The 27,032-nt window shown below is 46.3% G+C and overlaps 1 protein-coding gene across 1 annotated transcript in view; it reads left to right on the top strand.

The window, feature by feature from the left end:
* EML6 (EMAP like 6) overlaps positions 1-27,032 on the top strand; it is a 352,660-nt gene that overhangs the window by 303,057 nt on the left and 22,571 nt on the right. Inside the window, exons 29-32 of the mRNA XM_060187640.1 lie at positions 15,802-15,880; positions 20,855-20,984; positions 24,908-25,006; positions 26,055-26,228. Coding sequence (XP_060043623.1) covers positions 15,802-15,880; positions 20,855-20,984; positions 24,908-25,006; positions 26,055-26,228 — 482 coding nt within the window. The remainder of the gene's footprint in view (positions 1-15,801; positions 15,881-20,854; positions 20,985-24,907; positions 25,007-26,054; positions 26,229-27,032) is intronic.

Below are 27,032 nucleotides of genomic sequence, written 5' to 3'. Positions count from 1 at the left end.
ATGCCTGCCCATGTAGGAAGAGGTAGCAAGGGGCCAGGTGGTGATATGTCCGGTTAAGCGCACATATTACCCAGAACAAGGATCTGGGTTTGAGCTTCCACTCGCCACCTGCAAAGGATGTTTTATGAGCAGTAAAGCAGGTCTGCAGGTGTCTATCTTTCTTTCCCTCTCTCTATTTCCCCATTGTCCTCTCTCAGTATCTCTCTGTCCTAACAAAAAACAGACAAAGGAAAAAATGGCTGCTGGGAGTGGTGGATTGCTAATGCCAGCACCAAGACCCAGTGGTAACCCTAGTGGGAAAAAAAAAAAAGTGGCAAGAATAAGGATTGAGAGGGTCCAGTGCTGAATGCATACCAGTGACTTGTTTGTACAAAAGAAAGATGCTTCTCAGTTGCAATGTTTAGGGGAGACATTCCAGTGCTTTACTGGCATTTTAAAGCAAACAACCACATATTTAAGATAAATGCAAGGAGGTTCTGGGATAATAACACCATGATTATGCAAAAGCCTTTCATGCCTAAGGCTCTGAGGTCCTAGATCCAGTCCCCAGCACCACCATTAGCCAACGTTTGGCTACACTCTGGTAAATTAATAAATGTTTAAAATTAAAAATAAAGACTTGGGGGGATGGGGGGTGCACCTGGTTGAGTGTACATGCTACAGTGCACAAGGACCCAGGTTTAAGCCCCTGGTGCCCACCTGAAGGGGGAAGGCTTCACAAGTGGTGAAGCAGATCTGCAGGTGTTTCTCTCTCTCCCTCTTTATCTTCCCCTTCCTCTCAATTTCTGGCTGCCTCTATCCAATAAATAAATTTAAAAGATAATTAAAAAAATTTTTTTAAGAATTCAAGGTTTGGAAGAATAATCAAGCCTTTCTCATAAAGAGTATCATCCATGATAACTTGAAAAGACTTGAAAAGCCCACCTCTGCTCCCAAAGAGACTGTGGCCAGAGAACCACACACTAGCTGCCCAGCACTCTGGGGGTGAATCAAGAACCCACTGGAGGGCAGGGGGCAAGCAAGAGGGAATAGTAAATGATGTTGGGGGTGAGGGGACAGGCATATTAAGGGGCACGTGTTCTAATACACAAGGGCCAAGGTTTAAGCCCCTGGTCCCTACCAGGGTGAAGCAGAGCTACAGGTGTCTCTATCTCCCCCTCCCCTCTTAATTTCTCTGTCTATATCCAATAATAAATAAAATTTTAAAAAAAGATGTCTGTGTGTGCAGCCTCCATGGCAGCACCTCCTGACCAGAAGTGGGAATGGGATCCCCACTAGTCCTTGCCAGGGACTTTAGGGGAGTCAGAATTCCATAGAAGAGGTGGAATGGGCTGCATGAAAAGAAGAGAGGAGAAGGGAAGGGAAAGGGGAGGAGAGGGGAAAGGGGAGGGGAGGAGAAGGGAGGGGAAGGGAGGAGAGGGGAGGGGAGGGGAGGGGAGGGGAGGGGAGGGGAGGGGAAGGGAAGGGAAGGGAAGGGAAGGGAAGGGAAGGGTAGGGAAGGGAAGAGAGGATCTTGGTTCAAGCCCCTGGCTCCCCACCTGCATGGGGAATGCGTCACAAGCAGTGAAGTGGGTCTGCAGGTGTCTTTCTTTCTCTCTCCCTCTCTATCTCTCCCTCATCTCTCAATTTCTCTCTGTCCTATACAATAAAATGGAAAAAATAGCCACTGAGAGCAGTGGATTCATAGTGCAGGCCCTGAACCCCAGCCATAACCCTGGAGGTAAAATAAATAAAATAGGGGGAAAAACCCCCAAAAATACAGATATAGGGCCAGTGAAATAGCTCACGTAGATAGTATACTGCTTTGCACTGTGTATGACCCAGGTTCCCACCACATTCAAGGAAGCTTCAGTGCTAGCACTGTGGTCCTTTTCATTGTCTCTCTGCCTCTATTAAAACAAAAAAAGGCTAAAAGGCTAAAAGCATAGTACCAGTATTTAGCATGGATCAAATCATTCTCAAGCCCCAGGATTCATTCTGCAGTCATTGCTTGATCACTAAACAGGTGAAATACAGAGGACTTTTTTTTTAACAATTTATAGACAATATTAATAACATCTTCAGGTGTGGGATAGTCTTTTTTTTTTTTTTTAACATTTCACTGTGGTGGGTGGATTTCAGCACAGTTGTCATGGGCCCAGTTTTCTATCTCTGTGTAACAGGTGTCTGCAAAATACTCTCACTGCCCAGTCTAGGACCCAGAAGTCCCCCTCTCCTTTATTCCCCCAGAGTCCCTTGCTTGGTGTGCAGTACAACACCCCCAGCCTAAGTTTCACCCTTTGTCCTCCCTTTCTGACTCTGTCTCCTGAGTTCAAACTACACATGAGGTCATCCAGTATTCATCCCTCTTTTCCTGACTCACCCTTTGTGTTGCAACCAAGCTGATGCAAATATTCTGAATTTAGAGTTTCTGGTCTAATATTCAGGTCTTTGATAGTTGGCCTTGGCTCACCAATACTGGTCATATCACTCTTTTCATTTTGCCTTCCCTTTTCCTGTGTGTTTGCTCCTGTTGCTGTTGTTTGTGTTTCTGGGTCTGTTCCACCACTGATCACCTGATTTAAGGTTGTTCTTTTGCTTCTTGTCACGCAGGACTCCTTTCAGTAATTCTTGCAAGGCAGGACTGGTGGTCCTGAATTCCCTTTAGCTTCTGTATGTTTTGGGAAGATTTTAATTTCTCCTTCATACTTGGCAGCATATAATATCCATGAGTGGCAATTCTTATCTTTTAATATTGTCAATATGTCATTCCATCATCCCTTCTTGCCTCTAAGGTTTGTGATGAGAAATCTGATGAAAGCCTGATGATTCTGCCTCTGTATGTCAGATTCTTCCTTTCCCTAGCAGCCTGCAACAGTTTCCCTTGTCTTTGCTTTTGGATAGTTTTACTATCATGGTGTGGGCCATTTTGGATTTAGGAACTTGGATGTTCATTCTGCTTTCTAGATGCTTGTTTTCAATGTTGCACAGGTATGGAAATGTGTCAATTATAATTTCTTTGAATGTATTCTATGCTCTCACCAGAGCCCTGCCCCACTAGGGAAAGATAGTAATGGGCTGAGGATATGGATCAACCTGCCAACACCCATGTAAATTGGAGAAGCAATTATAGAAACCTTAACTCCCACCTTCTGTACCACCCCCCAAGAAATGTTAGGAGAAGATGACCAGGGAGCTCTAAATTCCAGTTCCATCAGGACCCAGAGAGAGAAAAAAGCAGAAGGGAGGACATTCTGAAGTAATACTAGGTATAGGTGTACTTAGTAAAAGAAGGCAAGATCATTAAAAAATGGGCAAATATAGACAGGTATAAAAGTAATAGTTACCCTGTATCTGCAACCTTGAGATGTATTAGTTCAATACAGTTTCCAATGGAGGGAATGGGGACACAGAACCTTGGTGTGGGAATGGTGTGGAATTATACTCCTGTTATCTTGTAATTTTGTAAATCAATATTAAGTCACAAATATATATATATATATATATATTCTGCTCTTTTTCTCTTCTTCCTCAGGTATCCCAGTAATTCTCACATTCTTTTTTTTCCTCCTGGTGGAATCTGCTATTTCACTGAAAACTGCTTAATTTTTCATGAACCTTTCCTCTATAACAGTTTTACAGTGTAGTGGTTTTATCTTCTAGCCCTGATAGTCTCTCCTCAATCTGATTTAGTCTACTTCCAAAGTCTCTGGTGTAAGCCGTAACTCCATCCAAAGCGTCCTTCATATCTTGTACCTCAGCTCAGGGTTTTGTGTTTGGTGGCTCATTGGTGAAATTATCTCTGAGATCCTGGGTTTGTGTCTGTAAGTTATGGTTGGAGTCTTGAATGACCTTCATAGTAAGTATTCTAAATTCAAACTCAGACATTATTTCCAAATTTTTGAATGGTGGATTTTTCCCCCCATATTTTGTTTAAGCATGGTTTCTGCTGCTCAGCCAGCAGGTGTTGCTGTTGCTATTTTGTTTTTATGTCATGGTATGTTGGTGTGGAAAGTCTTCTGTAATACTTTTTATAGCTTTAGAGAGAATAGATTCTTTTATTATTATTATTATTTCTTTATTGGGGAATTAATGTTTTACATTCAAAAGTAAATACAGTAGGTTGTATATGCATAACAATTCCCACTAGGACCTCTGTCATCCTTTTTGGAGCTGTATTCTCCTCCCACCCCACCCCAGAGTCTTTTACTTTGGTGCAATACGCCAATTCCAGTTCAGATTCTACTTGTGTTTTCTCTTCTGATCTTGTTTTTCAACTTCTGCCAGAGAGTGAAATCATCCTATATTCATCCTTCTGTTTCTGACTTATTTCACTTAACATGATTTTTTAAAGGTCCACCCAAGTCACCATTTTTTATAGCTGAGTAGTATTCCACATTCCATTGTGTATATATACTACAACTTGCTCAGCCACTCATCTGTTGTTGGACACCTGGGTTGCTTCCAGGTTTTGGCTATTACAAATTATCCTGCTAAGAACATATGTGTACACAGATCTTTTTGGATGGGTGTGTTGGGTTCCTTAGGATATATCCCCAGGAGAGGAATTGCAGGATCATAGGGTAGGTCCATTTCTAGCCTTCTGAGAGTTCTACAGACTAGAGAGAACAGATTCTTGCTGCCCTGTTTCAGACTATACTCTGGCCTCTGGTAACCCATTGATGAGCAGGCCATACAGTTTTAGCTTCTGACCAGGCTTTCCCTGCCTTCTCAGGGCCCAGCTCATGTATGGCTATAATAATGGCACCACCAGCCTGATGCCAGCTGCCGGCTCCCATTTCAATCTGTTTTTGTCTTGAGGGTTTCTCCCAGGTACCTTACCATGCTCCTATACCCACCTGTAGCTCAGTGAATTTCTTCATTAGATACTGCAGTTGAATTTTTTTTTTTCATTGCTTTACTGGTTGTTCCTGAGTGTGATCTTTTAGTCATTGCTACTCCTTGGCCGCCAAGATAGAATATTTATTTTATTATTTATTTATATTTTAGGTTTCTTGTTTGTTTGTTTTTGTTTTTATACCAGAGCTCTGCTCAGTTCTGTCATATGGTGGTGCAGGGGATTGAACCTGGGACTTTGGAGCCTCAGACATGAGAGTCTCTTTGTATAACCATTATGCTGTCTATCCTAGCCCTGGATAGAATCTTCAGTGCAAATCCCCATGGACCAGCCTTTGTTCTTCCTCAGTGCACCTGGTAGGCGCATGGTTTATAATTTAATTCCCAAATCTCTGCTGTGTGATGTGGTCCCCCCCCCCCCCCCGCGCCTGTGCTGAGGTTTGTCACCTGCATAAACGTGAGCCATCATGGAGAGCATCACTATACATATGTAGTCAGAACCTGCATTCAGACAAAGTAAAAAGTCAACATGATGATGTCAGGATACAAAATAAACTCCAAACTGAGTTATTTTTATGGGAATCAGCATGTGGGTATATCCATCAACTCCCCCCCCCCCAAATGGGTACAATTATGAACTTCAGGGGTTGTTTAATTAATGGGCCTGAGTCAGCAGTCTGTATTTTGTCAAGGGCCTTTATTTATTTATTTGCCTCCAGGGTTATTGCTGGGGCTCGGTGCCTGCACCATGAATCCACTGCTCCTGGAGGCCATTTTTTCCCTTTTGTTACCCTGGTTGTTTTACCACTGTTGTGGTTATTATTATAGTTGTTATTGATGTTGTTGTCATTGGATAGGACAGAGAGAAATGGAGAGAGGAGGGGAAGAGAGAGGAGTAGAGAAAGACACCTGCAGACCTGCTTCACCGCCTGTGAAGCGACTCCCCTGCAGGTGGGGAGCCGGGATTTGAACCAGGATCCTCACTCTGGTCCTTGTGCTTTGTACCACGTGTGCTTAACCCATTGCGCTACTGCCCAACCCCCGTCAAGGGACTTTATTAATAAACACCCAGGCTTGCAGCTCTTGGCTCTCCATCTAAGGATGACTACAAGAATGTAGAGCAGGGGGCCAGGTGGAGGTGCACCAGGCTAAACACACATATCACCAAGGATCCAGGTTGAGCCCTCCCCCCCAATCTGCAGGGAGGACACTTCACAAGTAGTGAAGCAGGCCTGCAGGTGTTTTATCTTTCTCTCTCCCTCTCTGTCTTTCCGTCCCGTCTCAATGTTTCTCTGTCCTGTCAAGTAAAACTTTTTTGAAAAGGGGGGGAAAATGGCCACCAGGAGCTGTGAGTTCATAGTACAGGCTCAAGCCCCAATGATAACCCTGGCGGGGAAAAAAAAAAAAATGCAGAGCTGAACCCTTTTTACCTACATCTTCCTTAAAAATAGTATTCCACTCACTATGATACTTTCCTACCGTTTGCCAGAAGGGGATATTCAATAACCCCTCTCCTTATCACTGCAGCTTGTAGCTTGAGATCACAAATCCAGATCTCAAATTGAGCTAATGCATATTTCTTCCTCCCTCAAAATGGTCCTGAGCTTGCTGTTTGCTAGCCTTTCCCAGGGAGCTGAGATCGGGAGGGCCAGTGCTTCTTTAAAAACAAGTCTGACCAGGAGATAGCATACCAGCTATGCAAAGGATGTTCATGTCTTAGGCTCTGAGGTCCCCGGTTTTTTTTGTTTGTTTGTTTGTTTTGCCCTCCATCACCATATGCTTCAAGTCTCATCTAATCTGTAGCAAAGGAGATTTTAGCATTTCTCACAGCTAAGTAGTAGTCCACTGTGGCTATAGAACACAACTTGACCTGCTCATCTGGCACTGGACAATGTGGCTGCTGTAAGCATTGCTGCTATGAAGACAGATAATGTGCCAGTTTATCCAGACATGTGCTTTTGTGTTCTTTTGATAGATCACTAGGAGGAAAATTGCCTGGTTGTATGGTAGGTCTGTTTTTAATACCCTGAAGGATCCCCGGACTATTTTCCACAGGAACTGGGCCAATGTACATTCCTACCAGCAGGGTACTTCCTCTCCCACCACATCCTTGCCAACGCTTGTTGTTTCTGTCCTTAATTTTGAAGTTCGACACTCTCACAGGTGGTGAAGTGTAGTAGCCCCTTGTTGTCTTGACTTGCATCTCTCTGATAATCACTAACTTTGAGGACTGTTTCATATACCTATTGGCCATCTATCTTAGTATCTGCTTTAGTGGAGGGTTCTGTTTTGGACCCTTAACCCATGCTTTAGTGGGGTTGTTTGTTTTGTTTTTTTCTTGCTGAGTTTAATGACCTCTGTATATTCTGGCTATTAGCCCTTTGAAATAAGATCTTCTCCCATTCTGGGTGGTATATTTCTGTTCTACTAATGGTTCCCTCTGCTGCGTAGAAGCTTTTCAGTTTGATAGCAGTCCCATGGACTTGCTTTTGCTTTTGTTTTTCCTTGCGGTTGGGCTCGAGTCTCTGAAGGCATTTCTAAAGCAATGCTGTGGAGTGTTCTGCTAGTATTCTCTTACATATAGTTTATGGTTGCTGTAAGAGAACAGTTTAGACAGGTGCCAGTGAGGGAAAGGCAGCACCTGCTATGGAGGCTGTCAACTCTGAGGACTCTTACAGTGTCAGTGGACAAAGCAGCTACTGAACATTGGTCACAAAGGGACCCTGTCCCTTAAATAGCCTCTAAATAGCTTTTTTTTTTTAAATCTTCATGCTATAAGTCTGGAATTCATTTTTGAGGGATTTGGTTGGTTGGTTGGTTGGTTAGTTGGTTGATTTTAAATCTAATTAACCCAAGGTAAAAGAAACTTGAGAAAATTGTGGACCAGTGAAATATTTTACTCGGATAGGACACTGCTTCACCACATGTGCCATCCATGCTCAAACCTGATTCCCACCACACTAAGGAAGTTTCTGTCACTCTCCCTCCCTCCCTGTCTCTATCAAAAAAATATAAAAAGGGCAGGGGGAAAGAAAATACTCTTTCATTTGTAGCCACCAACACACATACACACACACACACACACACACACACACACACAATAGCAATGAACAAAGAGCCCTGCTCCCCTGTTGTTCCTTCAGCAAAATAAGCTGGACAGGCGCCCGTTGTCACCACTGGGCAGTAGCTCCTTTGTGCACCGACACTGTAAGAGCTCTCAGAGCTGACAGCCTCCATAGCAGATGCCCCATTTCCCACACTAGCACCTGTGAAAACTGCTCTCTTAAAACATGGTCTCAGGGATCCTTGCACTTAGTAATATATATGCTTAACCAAGTGCACCACTGCCCAGACCCCTTCTCCTCTCCCTTACATGGCTTAGAGCCACTCCATGCCTGGGTCCATATAATAAGCCAAGAAATGGTAGTCAGGTGGTAGCGCAGCAGGTTAAGCACATGTGGCACAAAGCACAAGGACTGGCTTAAGGATCCCGGTTCGAGCCCCCGGCTCCCTACCTGTAGGGGAGTTACTTCACAGGCGGTGAAGCAGGTCTGCAGGTGTCTATCTTTCCCTCCCCCTCTCTGTCTTCCCCTCCTCTCTCCATTCTCTCTGTCCTATCCAACAACAATGACATCAATAATAACTACAACAATAAAACAAGGGACAAGGAATAAATATTTTTAAAAAATTTTTTAAATATCCAAGAAATATGTCTCACTTTTTTTCATCCCCACTCAAGTGTCTTCAGGTGAAAAAAAAAGTTTCTTTGATTGGTTTTAAGCCTAGACATGCATTACTGTCCTCCCTTCTCCTTGTCCTTCCACCCCCAAACCGGGCTTCATCAGATCTCTCCATCACTTTTTAATCTTTGCCACCAGAGTTATCACCAAGTCTCAATGGCTGCATAAGATTCCATCACTCCCAATAACCATCCACTTTTTTCCTTTTTTTTTCCTTAAAAGATGAGAAAGGGGGACACTAGCACCACTGCTTATGAAGATTCCTCCCTTCAGGCGTATCCCATATGGTGAGCAGGGACTTGAACCTGGGTCCTTGCACATTGTAGTTTGTGCACTCTATTTGGTGAGTCATCTGTTGTCCCTGTTTCTACCACAATCTAGCCCATCTATCTTCTTCTGTCTATGCTATTCTACTGTTACGGTGATTATGTAGTCTCCAAATCCAGCCCACTCTCCTCTCTCTGTCTCGTTGAAAGGAAGAGGTTGCTTCCTCCTGGGTAATACTAATAAACAGGCAATCTGATCCTCATGTGACTTTTCTAGTTACCACACTAAAAAAAACTTCAGAAGCAATGAAATTAATATTGTTAATATGTTAATATGTCCTTTAACCCAGTGCATTAAAAGTATCCTTTCAATATGCAATCAATATAAAATTGTTTTACATTTGGCTTTTGTGTGTGTGTGTGTGTGTATCTTCAAAATCTGGTGTGCATTTTACCGCTACAGCACTTTTTAAAAATTTTCTTATTAGTGACTTAATAATGACTAACAATTGTAAGGTAACAGGGTGCAATTCCATACAGTTGCCACCACCAGAGTTTCCTGTCCCATCCCTTCCACTGGAAAATTCCCTATTCTTTTTCTTTCTTTCTTCCTTTTTAAAATTTATTTCTTTATTGGGGTATTAATGGTTTACAGTCCACAGTAAAATACAATAGTTTGTACATGTGTGACATTTCTACATAACAATACAGCCCTCACTGGGTCCTTCATCATGTTCTAGGACCTGAACCCTCACCCCAACTCCAGAGTCTTTTACTTTGGTGCAATACACCAACTCCAGTCCAAGTTCTGCTTAGTGTTTTCCCTTCTTATCTTGTTTTCAACTTCTATGAGTGAGATCATCCCATATTCATCCTTTTGTTTCTGACTTATCTCACTTAACATGATATCTCCAAGCTCCATCCAAGATGATGTAAAGAAGGTAAATTCACCTTTAAAAAAAAAAAAAAATATATATATATATATATATATTATTTTGCCTCCAGGGTTATTGCTGGGGCTCAATGCCTGCATTATGAATCCACTCCTCCTGGAGGCCATTTTTTCCCATTTAGTTGCCTTTGTTGTCATTATTGTTGCCATTGTTGTTGTTGTTGTTGGATAGGTGAGAGAGAAATAGAGGAGGGGAGACAGAGGGGAAGAGAAAGATAGACACCTGCAGACCTGCTTCACCACTTGTGAAGTGACCCCCCCTCTGCAGGTGGGGAGCCAGGGGCTTGAACCAGAATCCTTATGCCAGTCCTTGCACTTTGTGCCATGTGTGCTTAACCCGCTACGCTCTCACCTGATTCTCAAATTCACCATTTTTAATAGCTGAGTAGTATTCCATTGTGTATATATACCACAGCTTACTCAGCCACTCATCTGTTGTTGGACACCTGGACGCTTCCCTATTCTTTATCCCTTTGGGAGTATGGGCCAAAATTCTTTATGAGGTGCAGAAAGTGGAAGATCTGGCTTCTGTAATTGCTTCTCTGTTGAACATGGGTGTGGGTGTTGACAGGTCGATCCACACCCCCAGCCTGTTTCTATCTTTCCCTAGTGGGGCAGGGATCTGGAGAGGTGAGGTTCCAGGACACACTGGTGAGGTCGTCTGCCCAGGGGAGTCAGGATGGCACCATAGTAACATCTGCAACTTGGTGGCTGAAAAGACAGTAAGATATAAAGCCAAAAAAATTGTTTGGGGGAGTCGGGCTATAGCACAGCGAGTTAAGCGCAGGTGGTGCGAAGCACAAGGACCGGCATAAGGATCCTGGTTCGAACCCCGGCTCCCCACCTGCAGGGGAGTCCCTTCACAGGCGGTGAAGCAGGTCTGCAGGTGTCTATCTTTCTCTCCTCCTCTCTGTCTTCCCCTTCTCTCTCCATTTCTCTCTGTCCTATCCAACAACAACAATAATAACTACAACAATAAAACAACAAGGGCAACAAAAGGGAATAAATAAATAAAATAAATATTTAAAAAAAGCTTAAAAAAATTGTTTGGTAAACAGGAACCCAAAGGTAAGGATAGAACAGATGAAACTGGGGGTCTTCATGTGGGAAGAAGCTAGGAAGTCTATGCTAAGTATGTTCCAAGGGGCCCATGCCTGAGCCCGAAAGCTAACATGCTGGTAGGCTAAAATTATTGTCTGGGAAGATGGTGTCAGAGTTGAGAATAGGCCCAGAAAGCTGGATTAGGGGAGAGATGCAACACTTCTTAATCAGGACAAGCCTCAGTTCCAGTGTCCAGTTGTCACATGGACCAAATGTCTGCCACACTGGAGGGTGCAGTTAGACGTTTTTCTCTTGCTTACTGTTCTGAAGCAGTCTCTCCTCTTCCTCCCACCTCACTGCTCCTCCCACCTCACTGCTCCCTAGTGCCTCATAGCTGCTCCCTCTTCCAGCCCCTCAGTGCTGTTGGCCCTCAGGATTTCACCTTGATCATCTCTCGTCTTCATCCTCTCTAGTCTTTATCTCATATCTCACCCACTTACTAATGCTTCTCAAAGTTGTAGCTCTGAGTCCTACCTCTCAGTTGAACTTCCAACTTAGAACCAACCAGTCCAGAGCTTGACAGACCTGGTACTCTCTAGTTCAGTCACTGGGGACACTCGCTTTCCCAGATGCCCCGCAGAAATGGAGCATCTCCCTTGTGTGGCTCTACCTCCTTCATCCCTCAGAGCCAGTCACTTCCAAAGTCCCCGCAGCCTGCTCTGCTAGTATTCCATTAACCGTTGTTTTACTTCCTTCACTACGCATGCTGCTTTAGTCAAGCTCTTCATCCCCAGCCCCCAAACCTTGGGTTCCCATTGTTTGCCGGCCTTTCCTCATAAGCCCCTCCATTCTGTTCCTTATGCCCTTAGTTGTTGGTGCCAACAGTTACATGTAAATAGACCCTATCTGGGTACCCCAGCCCTTCTAAAGGGTTGTGTTCCAGGCGCCCAGCAAGAGCATTTCAAAGGTGGCAGGCTCTCTTGGGGCATTCTGCCCGACTCCCTTCAGCTCCACCCTGAGCCGCTCTGCAGACAGTTCTGGGGAAGCCCAGGAATGCCTAGAAGGGACTCTAGCTTCTTTGGTTTTGATAGGAGAGAACCCCAGTGGCTTTAGAGACATCTTCAAGCTGGGTTTATCCTGGTACGATGACTCCCTCTCATCTTCCCTCCCAAGCCACACACCTATTTTTTAAAATTATTTGTTTATTATTATTGAATAGCGAAAGAGAGACAGAGAGACACCTTCAGCCCTGCTCCACCACTTGTGAAGCTTTCCCTGTAGGGGCTTGAACCTGGGTCCTTGCACATTGTAACGTGTGCACTTAACCAGGTGTACCACCGCCTGGCCCCTATACCTATTTCAAAATTGGATTCAGCTCCTTTCCTCAGAAGAATACACATGCACCAATAAAACATGGTCTGAGTGTTGTGGGCTTCACTGGTCCCCATAATCCTGTCAGGGAGCTGACAGATGTGTTTGGAGGACAAATCTCAAACAGTGCTCAGATGATGTAGTGGGTCTCACCTAAAACTGGAGTCAAGGGTAGCTGGGTTTCCCAAGACATTTTGGAAAACTCCTGCAACACTTCATGGCACACTTTGGAAATGAAGAAAGCAGTATTCTTCCCAGGACACTCAATGTTGTCTGACTTCACAACTCCAGGAACGATTCCAGGCTTGTATTTCTTGGTGCAGTGTATCTGTACTACCCCCTCCCCCAACACACACACACACACACACACACACACACACACACACACACACACCCCTCCAGGAACAATTCCAGGCTTGTATTTCTTGGTGCAGTGTATCTGTACTACCCCCTCCCCCCAACACACACACACACACACACACACACACACACACACACACACACCCCATGTGTGGAACCCAGACTCCAATTCTGACCAACCTTCCAGACCTCTCCCAGTCAGCCGCCCTCACATTGGGCTTCTCTTGGTTTCTGACTGAGTTTTGCAGTCTTCTCAGTTATTCCAGAAGCTTCCTTACAAGCGTTGGCCAGGAACCTCAGATCCTGTGTGTTCTGCTCTGCTCCGCTCCCTACCATTCCCCTGCCCCCACCCCTCCCCCCACTCTGCCAGCCTGGTGCCCGGGGATGGGGATGAGGGACCAACCCACACTCTGGCTTCCTGCCCTGCCTGTTCTTGCCTGAGCAGCCCTCATGCTTTCTCCCAGCTGCAGCCTGTCCACCTTCTTCTCTCCCAGTTCACCCTCTTTGCTCTCCAGCAAGGCTCCCTCCTTAAAGCTCTTCCCAGTGGAAACTTTGTCTCATCTGTCTCCGAGTGTTTTATCCACTTGTCCCCAAGAAGTCCCTCTGTTTCTCCTGCCTTTGAACACCATGATCCCTACTCTAAATCATGATCCTTACTCTAAATATTTCTCATGATCCCTACTCTAAATATTTCTCCATCTTTCTGCAACCATTCCCAAATGTGCTCACTGCCCTGCTTGATCTGTGCAGGCTCTGAAGAGTGGATTGGGCTGACAAGTGAGAGACTTTGGCTCCTCAGCACAGCTTCTCGGGTCCATTTACAGTAGCATCTGAATCTGGAGGGCTTCAAATCCACTCCCAAAATGCTGCACCACCAGCACCGGGGCCACATGTGAGATTTTTTGGCAGTCAGTTCCGCCCACGCCTGACGTTGCAAACACTGTTTATAGAAACCTTTAATGCTTGTATTGTGTTTTTAACTTGCTTTCCTCTGGAGGCAAGGAATTGTCAAGTAAGTATTGGTAGCCCCCTGCACAAGCCCAGGTGTTGAATGAGCATCCAGTCCTGAGCATTCACACCAAGCCCACAGCCCGGAAGGGTCTATACTCACAAACCACTGAACTTGCCACGATGCAGGTTTCTCCCTTTTCGCCCCCTTGGTCTGAATTTTGAAGCAACATGGCTGAAAACACATGCTTGCAGGGGCTGGGGTGGGGGGAAGGAATGTTCTGAGATTGCTTTACTTTACAGTTTTGAAACTGAAAACCAAGGTGAAGGAAGCCTGGGATTGACTCCCTGTGGATTACATATATATATATATATGTATATATATACAGCCTTGTGTATATATAGATACGCAGTGTCTGTGCCTGTGTGCGCGTTCCACACACACTGTATGATATGCACCATATTATACAACCTGTGTGCACCCTGAATCCGAGCCTGCCGCAATCTCAGACTCTGCCTTCTGGTCCCTGCTCTGCCACCCCTAGTGTCCTGCTTACTCCCCCCACCCCTCCACCTCAGACCTCCTCCTTGCTTTTGTCATTCACTAGACAATTCTGAGGGGAAAGAAGAAACCCACGGATTTCATTTGGAAGTCCTACTAAAACAGAAGAAAGAGCAGATGTCCCAGGGGAGTAATGATTGATGTGAAGGAAGTGTGTGATTGTGAGAACAGGGTGCTCCCACACACACACACATACACACCCATCCCCATGGTGCTCAGTTTGGCAGCCCTGACGTCAACCAGGGGTGGGGGCGTTGCTCACAGAGATGTGCTCCTCTCCCCATTCATTCCTCCTTGGTAATGACATGCCATCCGGGTCCAGTTATCACTTGTGATTACATAACTTCTTCCTCTCTCTCTCTCTCTCTTTCTCTCCCCCCCTTTGGTGAAAGGCTTTCTTAGAAAAAGAAAGGTAGCTTGTTTTTCCTTAGCACAAAGAAAATAGAAATGCAAACCACTCCAGCAGGCAGGCTGCCCCACCAAGAAGCACTGGGAAGTGTGGCTAGAAATTCCTGGTCCAGCTGGATTCAGAAACAAAGCCCCTATTGTACACAACTCCCAGCAGCATCCAAGAGGGTATCTCTGCTGTTGTGACAGCTTGCCTCTTTCTCCCAGGGCACACTTTCCCATCAGCAGGTCCCCAGGCCCACCCCAAGTCACAGGGCATGTGCACAACCACCCCTTCCTTGCCCTACCCAGTAGGTGCTTGAAAGCAGGGCGTGGCCCAGAAACACCCATGCGGTGAGCTCTCTGGCCTTGCAGGTTGCTGCACTCTTTCATTTCTGTTTTAGTCCTCTGCTGGCATGTCCAGGAAGCATGGTTTGTGCCACACAGGAATGTATTCCCTTGGAAAATGCTTGTGCATGAATGAGGTGGTGGCTCACGCAGCTCTAACCCCAACTAAATTTCTTACTTGGCTTTGTCTGCTGCTTACAAGGGGATCAAGGTAATCCTTTCTCTTTGCATAGCCCAGGGACAATAGCCCATGCCTTTAGAGCCAGCTGGGGAAGGCTTACCTACTCCAACCTGGTCTCCTCCTTGTCCGTTTAAGTCTATCTGTTTAAGTTCAGTTTCAGGGAGCCCCACATTCCAAACGTTGACCCACTCAGCCACTATAAAGTCTGTTACATTTGGAGGCAGAAAACTCCAAAACTGAGAGACAGAGAGCAACTTTGGGTGCAGGGGGAGCAAGCCCCAGGGGAAAGTCTCACTGCTGGCCCTGTGGTGTGGTGACAGGGCCCTGACCACTTTGCATGTGGCCCTTAGGGTCCTTCCCCCACACCTGACCATCAAGTGTTCTTGGCGTGACTGACTGGAACAATATTGGCACATCCTATCTGGGGAAAAAAAGGGGGGGGGAAGGTTTTTTTTTTTTGAGGGGGTTGGGGGAGGGTAGTGGGGTAGCTCAGGCTCTTCCTTTTCCTGTTGAGGGTCCTTTTAAATTTCACACCCAGGTCCTGCAGTTCCTGTGGCTTCCTGGTTCCCAGGAGGGAAGTCCAAAGTGCATGTGAACTCAGACTCCAGTCTGCAGGACCCTTAATGACAGAAGCTGCCTCTCGCTGGGAGAGTCGCCATGTGCAGGAGGGACTGGCAGGCAGGCTCGGGTGGGGGACTTGCAACTGGGGAAGGCGAAACAGGAGCCTGGCACTGGTCGCACTGGTCGTAACAGATGGTACCAGACAGACTGTTGCTCACCACACTGCTTCTGGCCCCTCTCTGTTCCAGGCCACCTGTTAGCAGAGCCGCCCCCCAGCCTGAGAAACTTCAGAAGAATAATGTTACCAAAAAAAAGAAGCTGGTCGAGGTGAGGATGCTCTACTCTTTCTGCTTTTAATCTTCTTGTTGCTGCTCATGGACCTGTCTGGTGGGCACCGATGCTCTCTAAGAGCCTCTCCTGCTATATGGTGTTGACTACCCCAGACCCAGTGACCACAGGCTCATCTTGAGACCCACATGCCTCCCCACCCTCCAATCCTGCCATGAGGTCTGTCAATACAGGCTCAAAAATGTCCCCTGGGGGCCAGGCAGTGGGGTACCCGGTTAAGCACATACATTACAGGGTTCAAGGACCCAGGTTCAAGCCCCTTGTCCCCACCTGCAGGGGGAAAGCTTCACAAGTGGTGAAGCAGGGCTGCATGTGTTTCTCTGACTCTCTCCCTTTCTATTTCCTTCTCTCCTCTCAATTTCTTTCAGTCTCTACCCAATAATAAATAAATAAAAATATTTTTTAAAAATGCCCCATGTTCCATATACCTGTCTCTGTTCCCTGTACCTCTCAAATCCTCTGCAGCCCTTTGTGGGTATAAGGTCCCAGGCTCCCCCAAGGTATTCAGACAGTCCTCACACTGAGCCAAGGACACTATTACGTTTCTCCAGTGAGGACACTAGTGTCGGGGGATGGGTGGTAGCATAGTGGGTTAAGCGCACATGGAGCGAATTGCAAGGACTGGCATAAGGATCCCGGTTCGAGCCACAAGTGATGAAGCAGATCTTCAGGTGTCTTTCTCTCCCCCTCTTTTTCTACCTGTCCTCTCTCAATTTCTCTCTATCCTAACCAAAAACAATGAGAGCAGTGACGACAACAACAATAATAACAACAACAATGATAAACAACAAGGGCAACAAAAGGGAAACAATGGCTGCCATGAGCAGTGGATTTGTAGTGCAGGCACCGAGACCCAGTAATAACCTTAGAGGCAAAAAAAAAAAAAAAAAAAGTGAATTGTTAGGAGCTGATTAAATAGCTCATGTAGATTGTGCACTCTCTGCTATGTGCATGACCCCAGGTTCGGACCCAGCCCTTGCTGCACTAAAGAAAGCTTTGGCTCTGTGGTCTCTTTCACTCACTCTTTCTCTGCCTCCAACTCAAAAGAAATTGGTTGGGTGGGGGAGACAGCATAATGGTTATGCAAACAGATTCTCATGCCTAAGGCTCCTAAGTCCCAGGTTCAATCCCCCACACCACCATAAGCCAGAGCTGAGCAGTGCTCTGGTGTTTCTCTCTCTGTGTGTCTCTCTTAAAAATAAAATAAATAAAATTAGAAAAAGAAAAAAAAAAGAATTGGTTGATTAAGTGACTCCTTAGGTCTTGAACACAAAACCACCACCAAGCCAGTAAGTTGAGCCCAACAGTTAATGCCAGAGGGGTGTGAGTCCCACAAACCAACTGTTTCCCCATCTCTGTTTCCACATGCCACCACCAGCACCACACCCTACTGCCCACAGAGGCAGTTCTTTCAAATCTCACTCTCTACACCCAACCCTGGCTTCAAGACCCTGAAGGTTCCCACATTGCCAGATGGACTCAAATTCACTGTATCCAGTGGCTGCCTCCTGAGCTCCTCACCTGTGATTCTCCACTGCAGCTCAAACCTCCAACCCCACAAGTATTACACAGTGTCTATGGGCACTGCCTGAACTTCTAGGGCCCTGTACTTTCAGGGTTTCTACCTAAAAAAACTCCTCTCCCAGGGGCTGGGCGGTAGCACAGCGAGTTAAGTGCACATGGTGCAAAGCACAAAGACATAAGCATAAGGGTCCCAATTCAAGCCCCCAGCTCCCCACCTGCAGGGAAGTAATTTCACAAGCGGTGAAGCAGGTCTGCAAGTGTCTGTCTTTCTCTCCCTGTCTTCCCTATCTCTCTTGATTTCTCTCTGTCCTATCCAACAACAGCAATGACAACAGTAACAATAAATACAACAACAAGGACAACAAAAAAATGGAGGAGGAATGGCCTCCAAGAGCAGTGGATTTGTAGTGCAGGCACCAAGCCCCAGTGATAACCCTGGAGGAAGAAAAAACAAAAAAAAGTAAAAGAAAACTCCCCACTTCTCCTTCCTGTTCCTTTCTGAGCATTCTGTTCTCCTGTGGCCCTCACTGTAAGCCCTACTGCACCAGCATTCTCTGTCGCACACATGTGTATACACACACACACACACACACACACACACACACACAAACACACACACACACACACACACACACACACACACACACACACGTCTCTTTCTTTCTCACATGTGTTACTGCCATGACTTCCTACTTCTGTCTCTACCACTGGACTGTGGCCTCACTCATCTCAGAAAAATCCATCTTTACTTTTTTTAAGATTGGAAGAGAGGCCCACAATGACCCTGCCAGTCCCTCCTGCACATGGCGACTCTCCCAGGGAGAGGCAGCTTCTGTCATTAAGGGTCCTGCAGACTGGAGTCTGAGTTCACATGCACCTTGGACTTCCATCCTGGGAACCAGGAAGCCACAGGAACTGCAGGACCTGGGTGTGAAATTTAAAAGGACCCTCAACAGGAAAAGGGAAGAGCCTGAGCTACCCCACTACACCACCAGCCAGACCAGGGCCCTAGGAGACCATGTGGCTCTTGATGGGGTGTGGACTGTTCCCTTTGCTCTTTTTTTTTTTTGCCTCCAGGGTTATTGCTGGGGCTCATTGCCTGCACCATGAATCCACTGCTCCCAGAGGGATAGAGAATGGGAAAGCTGTCAGGGGAGGGAATGTGATATGGAGACCGGGTGGTGGGAATTGTGTGGAGTTGTACCCCTCCTATCCTACAGTTTTGTTAATGTCTCCTTTCTTAAATAAAAATATTTTTTGAAAAAGATTGGAAGGGAGGCATTTTCTGGGAGAACTCATCCACGGTCCGACCACAGCATAGGTCAGGAGATGCAGCCTGCTTCAGGAAAGACAGTGTTCAGTTTCCATGGTGACTTTCTACCCAGAGCTGTGTTGAACACATGCCTCTCTCTTTCTGCAGACGTCTTAAACTATTTTGGTAGATTATATAGGTGCTAGCCAGTGCCCCAGTTTATGCCTCCTCAGTGGATTAAATGACGAAGCCGCCCAGTGTCTCCAGTCCTAAATTCCTGGAAGAGACCATTAAATTAGCCTAGCTTGAGTCAGCTGGCCATGAGTAGTAGAGATTACAGTGTCCCACAGTCTCTGGGAGAAAGGCGTGTGGAGGGACCAGTGAGAGACTGTTCAGTTCCCAAACATGCGGCACCAGACCTACCACTCAGCTGGTGGTGGTGGTGTTTTTTTTTTAATTTTTAAAAAATATTTATTTATTCCCTTTTTGTTGCCCTTGTTCTATTGTTGTAGTTATTATTGTTGTCTGTCTTCATTGTTGGATAGGACAGAGAGAAATGGAGAGAGGAGGAGAAGACAAAGGGGGAAAGAAAGATAGACACCTGCAGACCTGCTTCACCGCCTGTGAAGCGACTCCCCTGCAGGTGGGGAGCTGAGGGTTTGAACCAGGATCCTTACACCTGTCCTTGTGCTTTGCGCCACGTGCGCTTAACCTGCTGTGCTACCATCTGACTCCCTGTTGTTGTGTTGTTTTCTTAAAGCGAGATCATAAATTTGGGAAAAACTTGTGACCTGTGCACTAACTAGACAAATGTGCCTGGCCAGAAGGTCATAGACAGGTGTGGGCAGGGGGCTGATGGTTCCAGCACCAGGAGTTTTGGGTTGTATTTCATAGGCAGCAAATGTCAGTTAATATTCTTAAGTAAGGAAGCCTTGTGGTCTTTTTAGTTTGGGAGGGTTGATTATTTTCTTAGAGACAGAGAGGCAGAGATCGAGAGAAACCACAGCACCAACACTCCCTTCTATGCCATGGGAGCTGGGCTTGAACCTGGGTCACACAGATGGCAAAGCAGTACATTATTCCAAGTGAGCTATTTTGCCAGCCCCCCTTAGAGGACAAGTGGCATGAGATTTGTGATGGGTGAACTTTGGAGGGAGAAACTAGGGAAATACGGGACCTATGTCCTCATAATCTTGTGTCCTGCCAGCCAGCTCAGTGCCTGATAGGAAAGAAGAGCCCAGAACACACCCATGTCAGGATGAATAAGCTAATGTAGAGCCACCACTGCTTCTTGTCACAGAAGATAAGACAGGAAGAAAGACTGTAAATCCAGAATGGCATCTAGTTGTTGGGGGGGGGGGGGAAGGAAGAATTGTATGCTAATTTTAGGAGTGTAAACACCAAGCCACAAAGTGAGCACCTCTCACACTGATAATTTGTCAGAGAACCCTGCACACCACTGTCAGCCTTCCTGGAGAGAGGGCACAGACACAGAACCTCCAGGCCACTGTTCAGGGCTCAGAATGGTAGACTGGCTCACCTGAAGGCAACTCGACTTGCTTAGAAAGCCTGCTGTGGGCGGTAGGGGTAGATAGCATAATGGTTCTGCCTGAGGTTCTGAAGTCCTAGGTTCAGTCCCCCACACCACCATAAGCCAGAGCTGAGCAGTGCTCTGGTAAAAAAAAAAAAAAAAAAAAAAAAAAAACCTCTGCTGTGGCACTGTACACCACCAGCCAGACCAGGGCCCTAGGAGACCATGTGGCTGTGGATGGGGCGTGGACTGTTCCCTTTGCTCTTTTTTTTTTTTTCTTTTTTTTGCCTCCAGGGTTATTGCTGGGGCTCATTGCCTGCACCATGAATCCACTGCTCCTGGAGGCCATTATTTCCCCCTTTTGTTGCAACCTTGTTGTGGTCATTATTGTTGTTGTTGATGTCGTTCGTTGTTGGATAGGACAAAGAGAAATGGAGAGAGGAGGGGAGGACAGAGAGGGGGTGAGAAAGATAGACACCTGCAGACCTGCTTCACCACCTGTGAAGCTATTCCCCTGCAGGTGGGGAGCCAGGGCCTCAAACTGGGATCCTTACTCTGGTCCTTGTGCTTTGTGCCACGTGCGCTTAACCCACTACACTGCCGCCCAACCCCCCTCCACCCCATTGCTCTTCTTTGGGGACTGCAGGAGCTGGCTCTTGACCACGTGTTTGGCTATCGAGGATTTGACTGTCGGAATAACCTGCATTATTTGAATGATGGCGCCGACATCATCTTCCACACAGCAGCAGCTTGTGTCATTCAGAACCTCTCCACAGGTAACTACCTCCTTCCACAGGTGGGTAACCCACTTGCAGCCTCTCTTGGCAACTGCAGGAGACACCACCTTCTCAGAACAGACTCCTGCTTTCACCCCTTTTTATATTCTCCCATGTCTGATTGCTCAAAGGCTTCAGCATTTTCCTACCTTTTAGATTCAGTTCTCTCAATTCCAGGCTGGCTTCATTTAATCCTGGAAAATGCTCCAGCCCATGTAGAGCATCTGAACCCTTCTTCTTTCTGCCCTTGTCTTTCTCCCTTCCTTCCTTCTTTCCTTCCTTCCCTTCCCTTTTCTTTTTTTCTTTCTTTCTTTCTTTCTTTCTTTCTTTCTTTCTTTCTTTCTTTCTATTAACTCCAGGGTTATCACTAGGGCTCAGTGCCTGCATTATGAATCCTTTACTTCTCATGGCCATTTTTTCCATTGCATTGGATAGGGCAGAGAGAAGTTGAGGGAAGACAGGGAAATAGAGAGGGAGAGAGAAAGATAGACACCTGCAAACCTGCTTCACCACTTGTGAAGCAACCCTCTGCAGGTGGGGAGTCAGGGGCTCAAACCAGGATCCTTGGGTGGGTCCTTGTCTTGTCCTTCTATCAGAGGCTGTAAGTTGGAGAGAAGCAGAGAGAACTTCCTGACTGCAGACAAAGCACAGGAGACCTTCTTTCGTTCATTTTCAGCAGGGACTGAATTCTTTTTCTTTTTTTTCAGTAGTTCATATGTTCAAGTTTCATTTTGCTTGATTTCTTAGCCATATTTAGGATTTAAAAAAAAAGAATTGAAAAAATTTAGAATTTAAAAAAAAGAAAAGGAAAGGGGTAAAGAAGGAGAATGACACCACTTAAACAATAGATTAAAAATACACCCCAGGGAGTTGGGCGGTAGTGCAGTGGGGTAAGCGCAGGTGGCGCAAAGTGCAAGGACTGGCATAAGGATCCCAGTTCGAGCCTCCGGCTCCCCACCTGCAGGGGAGTCGCTTCACAAGCAGTGAAGCAGGTCTGCCTATCTTTCTCACCCCCTCTCTGTCTTCCCCTCCTCTCTCCATTTCTCTCTGTCCTATCCAACAATGACGATATCAACAACAATAATAACTACAACAATAAAACAACAAGGGTAACAAAAGGGAATAAATAAATAAGTATTTTTTTAAAATACACCCCAATGTCTCATAACTATGACTCTCAATTTAAAAATAGCCTGAAACAAAACCTTTTAAATCAGAATGAAAAATTACATTAATAGACATCTATCCATAACTTCCCTAGACTACACACCTTAACATTTTTGCCTTATTTGCTTCATATCTGTAAAATAAACCTCTTTATTTTTCAAATGTATATACTCCTTAATTTCTCACTCATTGATTTTTTTTTTTTAAACAGTGAGACCACCAAGCACAGAATGATTTATTTGTTGTTTTTCAGAGAAGGAAGGTCTTAAGATGTCTATACCTGCTCTCAGTTTTCTAGCCACCGTTGGTTGGAGTAGCAGTGTGTCATTCCCTTGAATCTCGGTGTCTGCCTTCACCTCTCAGTTCTTGGAACATTTAGGGGTGAGAGTGAGGGTATAACCATGACCAATTTGACCTTCAGCAAACCCACTCAAGCAACAGTGAAGTATTCCATGTCCTCTCTTCCGCTTCTTGTGACTTATGTCTCGTTAGTCTGTCAGGGTCCGCCCGTCTCCTTTGCCGCCCGGACATATGCATAAGTTGGTGTTAGAACACAGAGAACCAGCTGTAGTCTCCTGAGTATGTACCTGTTTTGTGCCCTCATGTCCAATGACTGAGTAGTGCTGCCTTGCTCAGCTGGAGCAGCATCTGCAGGTGTAAACACCAGGTGTAAAATGAGCTCCCCAGTCTAGAAGTAAGAATTTGGGAGATTCTTTATTTAATTATTTATTGCCTCCAGGATTATCACTAGGGCTTGGTACACTCTGGAACTCTCGGAGCCGGAAAGCAATTTCCAAGTGTCTTTAATCAGAAGAGCAGCTGTTTTTATACTCTCCAAGTAGGGTGATACACTCTGGAACTCTCGGAGCCGGAAAGCAATTTCCAAGTGTCTTTAATCAGAAGAGCAGCTGTTTTTATACTCTCCAAGTAGGGTGGAAACAGGATGTGATATAGAGAGGGTGGAGAGAAAAGTGACTGGTGAAAATCAGAGTGTGACAAGGAGGGGCCGGAACAGGCGAGAATCCTATCACTGAACCACCAATGCCCTAGAGAGAGTGCTTTATGTAAATGTAAAAGTGATTTATGTAAATAGACCAAAGCTTTGGATCAGTAAATCCCTATATAGGCATATGGTTAAGCAAAAGCCAGGGGGAGGTGGCATACTACCCAACAGGCTTGGTGCCTGCACTGTGAATCCACTGCTCCTGGCGGCCATCTCTTTTCCATTGTTACTGCTTTTGTTGCTGCTGCTGCTGCTGTTGGATAGAACAGAGAGAAATTGAGAGGGGAGGTGACAATAGAGAGGGAGAGAGAAAGACAGACACCTGCAGATAGATCTGCTTCACTGCTTGCAAAGCGATCCCCCTGCAGGTGGGGAACTGAGGGCTTAAACCTGATCCTTGCACGGGTCCTTGTACTTTAAAAAAAAAAAATTATTATTGTCTTTATTTTATTTATTGGATAGAGACAGCCAGAAATGTAGAGGGGGGTGATAGAGAGGGAGAGACACCTGCAACATTGCTTGACCACTCACAAAGCTTTCCTCCTTGCAGATGGAGACTGGGGGCTCAAACCCAGGTCCTTGTGCATTGTCACATGTGTGCTCAACCAGGTGTGCCACCATCTGGTCCCACATTATGTGCTTTTAACCTGGTGTGTTACCACCCGTCGGGGGCTTTTTTTAAAAAAATTTTTTTTAATGTTTATTTTCCCTTTTGCTGCCCTTGTTGTGGTTATTGATGTCGTTGTTGTTGTATAGGACAGAGAGATGGAGAGAGGAGGGGAAGACACAGAAGGGGAGAGAAAGATAGACACCTGCAGACCTGCTTCACCGCCTGTGAAGCAACTCCCCTGCAGGTGGGGAGCTGGGGGCTCGAACCAGGATCCTTATGCCGGTCCTTGTGCTTTGCACCATGTGCGCTTAACCTGCTGCACCACCGCCCAACTCCCAGGGGCTTATTTTTTAAGACTTAATGATTTATTTGAGGGAGGAGAGACAGATAACCAGAGTATCACTCTGATATATGTGATACGGGGGATCAAAGTTGGGAATCTCATGCCAGCCTACCAGCCATTGTGTCACCTCCAGGCCCATAAGAGAATTTGGGCCTTTGAAGGTCTCACTTTTAATTTTTTTTAATTAATTAATTTATTTATTATTGGGTAACGACAGATAGAAATTGAGAGGAGAGGGAGAGATAGGGAGAGAGACAGAGACACCTGCAGCCCTGCTTCATCACTCATGAAGCTTTTTCCCCGCAGATGTGGACCAGGGTCCTTCCTTGAACCTGGGTCCTTCCTTACACATTGTAATCTGAGCACCTAATTGGGTATGTCACTTCCTGGCCCCAAGGTTTCATTTTTAAGAGAGAAGGGGGGGGGGTGGCTGGAGAGAAAGAATCATAGTTTTGCAAAAAGATTTTCATATGGGAGCATCTAAAGTCCCTGTACCACCATAAGCCAGAGCTGAGCAGTTGTTTGGTCTCTCTCCGCCTCTCTCTCTCTCTCTCTCTGTCTTTGTCTCTCTCTGTCTCTTCTCTGTGTGTGTATTTTTCTCTTTGTATCTCTCTCATTAAAATAAAGTTTTAAAAGACTCTCCCTTTGGGCAGGGTAGCATAATGATTATACAAAGAGACTCTCATGCCTGAGGCTCCAAAGGCTCTCACTTTCACAAGACCTTTTCAGAGACTCCAGGGGGAGATTTGGGGGGTGCCTTAGTACACCTTCAAGTTCCATGGCTCTTTTCTCTCTTTTAGGGAGCCAGAGCTTCTACCTGGAGCACACAGATGACATCCTCTGCCTCACTGTGAACCAGCACCCCAAATACAGGAATGTGGTGGCCACCAGCCAGATAGGTAGGAGTCCCTATGGCCACCAACCTGCTCCCTGCCAAGAGGGCCTACCTACCTTGTGCCTTGTCAGCTGTCTTTGAAAGTGGGAGGGGGGTCCACAACTTGCTCAGATCCACCCTTTCTTGTTGATATTTTGTTTGGGGTACCTCATGTTATCTGTGTCGAGTGAGTTACTGCACTCCTTGACTGTGAATTCAGAGTTGAAGTTAAGTGTACAGCCCAAATCCCATAAGTACAACAGAATGACTTTTCAGACCCCAGATGCCAAATGAAGACTCCTCCCTACCCTGCCTGAACTTTGGCGTTTGCGTGTGTGCATCGAGGGTGGCTCTCTGTGCGTGTGCCTGGTGCTCTCTGCCCGGGGACGCTGTTCACAGTGAACAGGAGCCAGGTCACATTTGTGACAGGCTTTGCCATTTCTGAGGCAGGTTTTGCTCATGTGTTTGTTTTATAAACATGTTTCCCTGCTTGCGTTCATTGAGCCCATGTCCATTTTTCAAAGTTGCCTTAGAGTTTTTGACTGCTGGTGTTGAAACCTGACTTATTGTAGCTCTCATTTCCCCTTGCCACTTCCTCATTGCCATTGCCCTCCCAACGCAGGTGACATCACGGAGACCCCAGGTACAGCTGTCCTACCCGTGAGGAGTCGGCACCTGCACAGCAAAGCCATTGCCCATGGACCGTGTTTGCTGATTGTATCTGGCTGAGTTGCAGATACAAATCATTGACCGCACCACTTTCTTTGGTGCACACTCCTCACGTGTGTGTGTGTGTGTGTGTGTGTGTGTGTGTGTGTGTGTAACACATGTGCTCTTAGTCTCTCGGAGTACAGCAAATGCCCTCCCCTCCCTGCTTGTGTGTGTAACACATGTGCTCTTAGTCTCTCGGAGTACAGCAAATGCCCTCCCCTCCCTGCTTGGTCTTCACCCCCCAGCCAGGTCACTTGCAGGTCTCTCAGGCCCATCACTGTAACATCCCATACGCCAGGCCTGCCCAGACCCTGCCACCCTGTGGTCTCAGCTCTTTGTTTTTTGTCTTCCCCCACATCCAGGAGCGACACCGTCTATCCACATCTGGGACGCCATGACCAAACACACCCTCTCCATGCTGCGGTGCTTCCACTCCAAGGGGGTAAACTATGTCAACTTCAGCGCCACTGGGAAGCTGCTGGTGTCCGTGGGCGTGGACCCTGAGCACACTATCACTGTGTGGCGGTGGCAGGAAGGTAAGGGAGGGGATTCCCTGGCCACCCACAGGCATCCTATGGTGTGGGCTGCACTCAAACCAGACCCAGGGTAACCAGGGGTCCTGGAGGGAGTCCATGGGAGCTGCTCTTTAGAGGCCTCTGCCCCCCCCCCACACCTGGCCCCCCACCTCCCCAGTGCTCCTGACCTGGAGAGTCCAGAGCTGTAACAGAGGGCTCTGGGCACATTAGCCAAGTGTTCCAGTGCTGCCAGTCTTTCTCCTTCTCCATTGCTGTTTTCATCACCATCCTGCCCACACTTTCTTCTTTCCAGGAATCCAGATTCTTCCTGGGCCTTTTGCCTTGGTCACCTTACTGCAGGGACCAAATAAGTGTTACCACCATAATCTCAGACATTTCCTTTGTAAAATCCTTCAGCTTTTTAGAAATGTGGGTTTATCCTCTTACTAAAATGTGTGTGTGTGTGTGTGTGTGTGTGTGTGTGTGTGTGTGTGTGTGTGTGGTGTTGTTGCTGCCAGGAATTCACCAACCTGGGCTTTTTCAGAAAGAAAGAGCAAAAGAGAGGGATAGAATTAAAGAGAGAGGGAGTCAAGCGGTAGCGCAGCGGGTTAAGCACACATGGTGTGAAATGCAAAGACCAGCGTAAGGATCTGGTTCAAGTCCCTGGCTCCCCACCTGCAGGGGGGTCACTTCACAAGTGGTGAAGCAGGCTTGCAGGTGTCTATCTTTCTCACCCCCCTCGCCTTCCCCTTCTCTCTCAATTTCTCTCTGTCCTATCCAACAACAGTGACAGCAATTACAACAATAATAACAACGACAATAAAC

This window comes from Erinaceus europaeus, chromosome 3, assembly GCF_950295315.1.
Source record: "Erinaceus europaeus chromosome 3, mEriEur2.1, whole genome shotgun sequence".
Taxonomy (NCBI): Eukaryota; Metazoa; Chordata; class Mammalia; order Eulipotyphla; family Erinaceidae; genus Erinaceus; species Erinaceus europaeus.
This window is presented reverse-complemented; position numbering and strand designations above follow the sequence as displayed.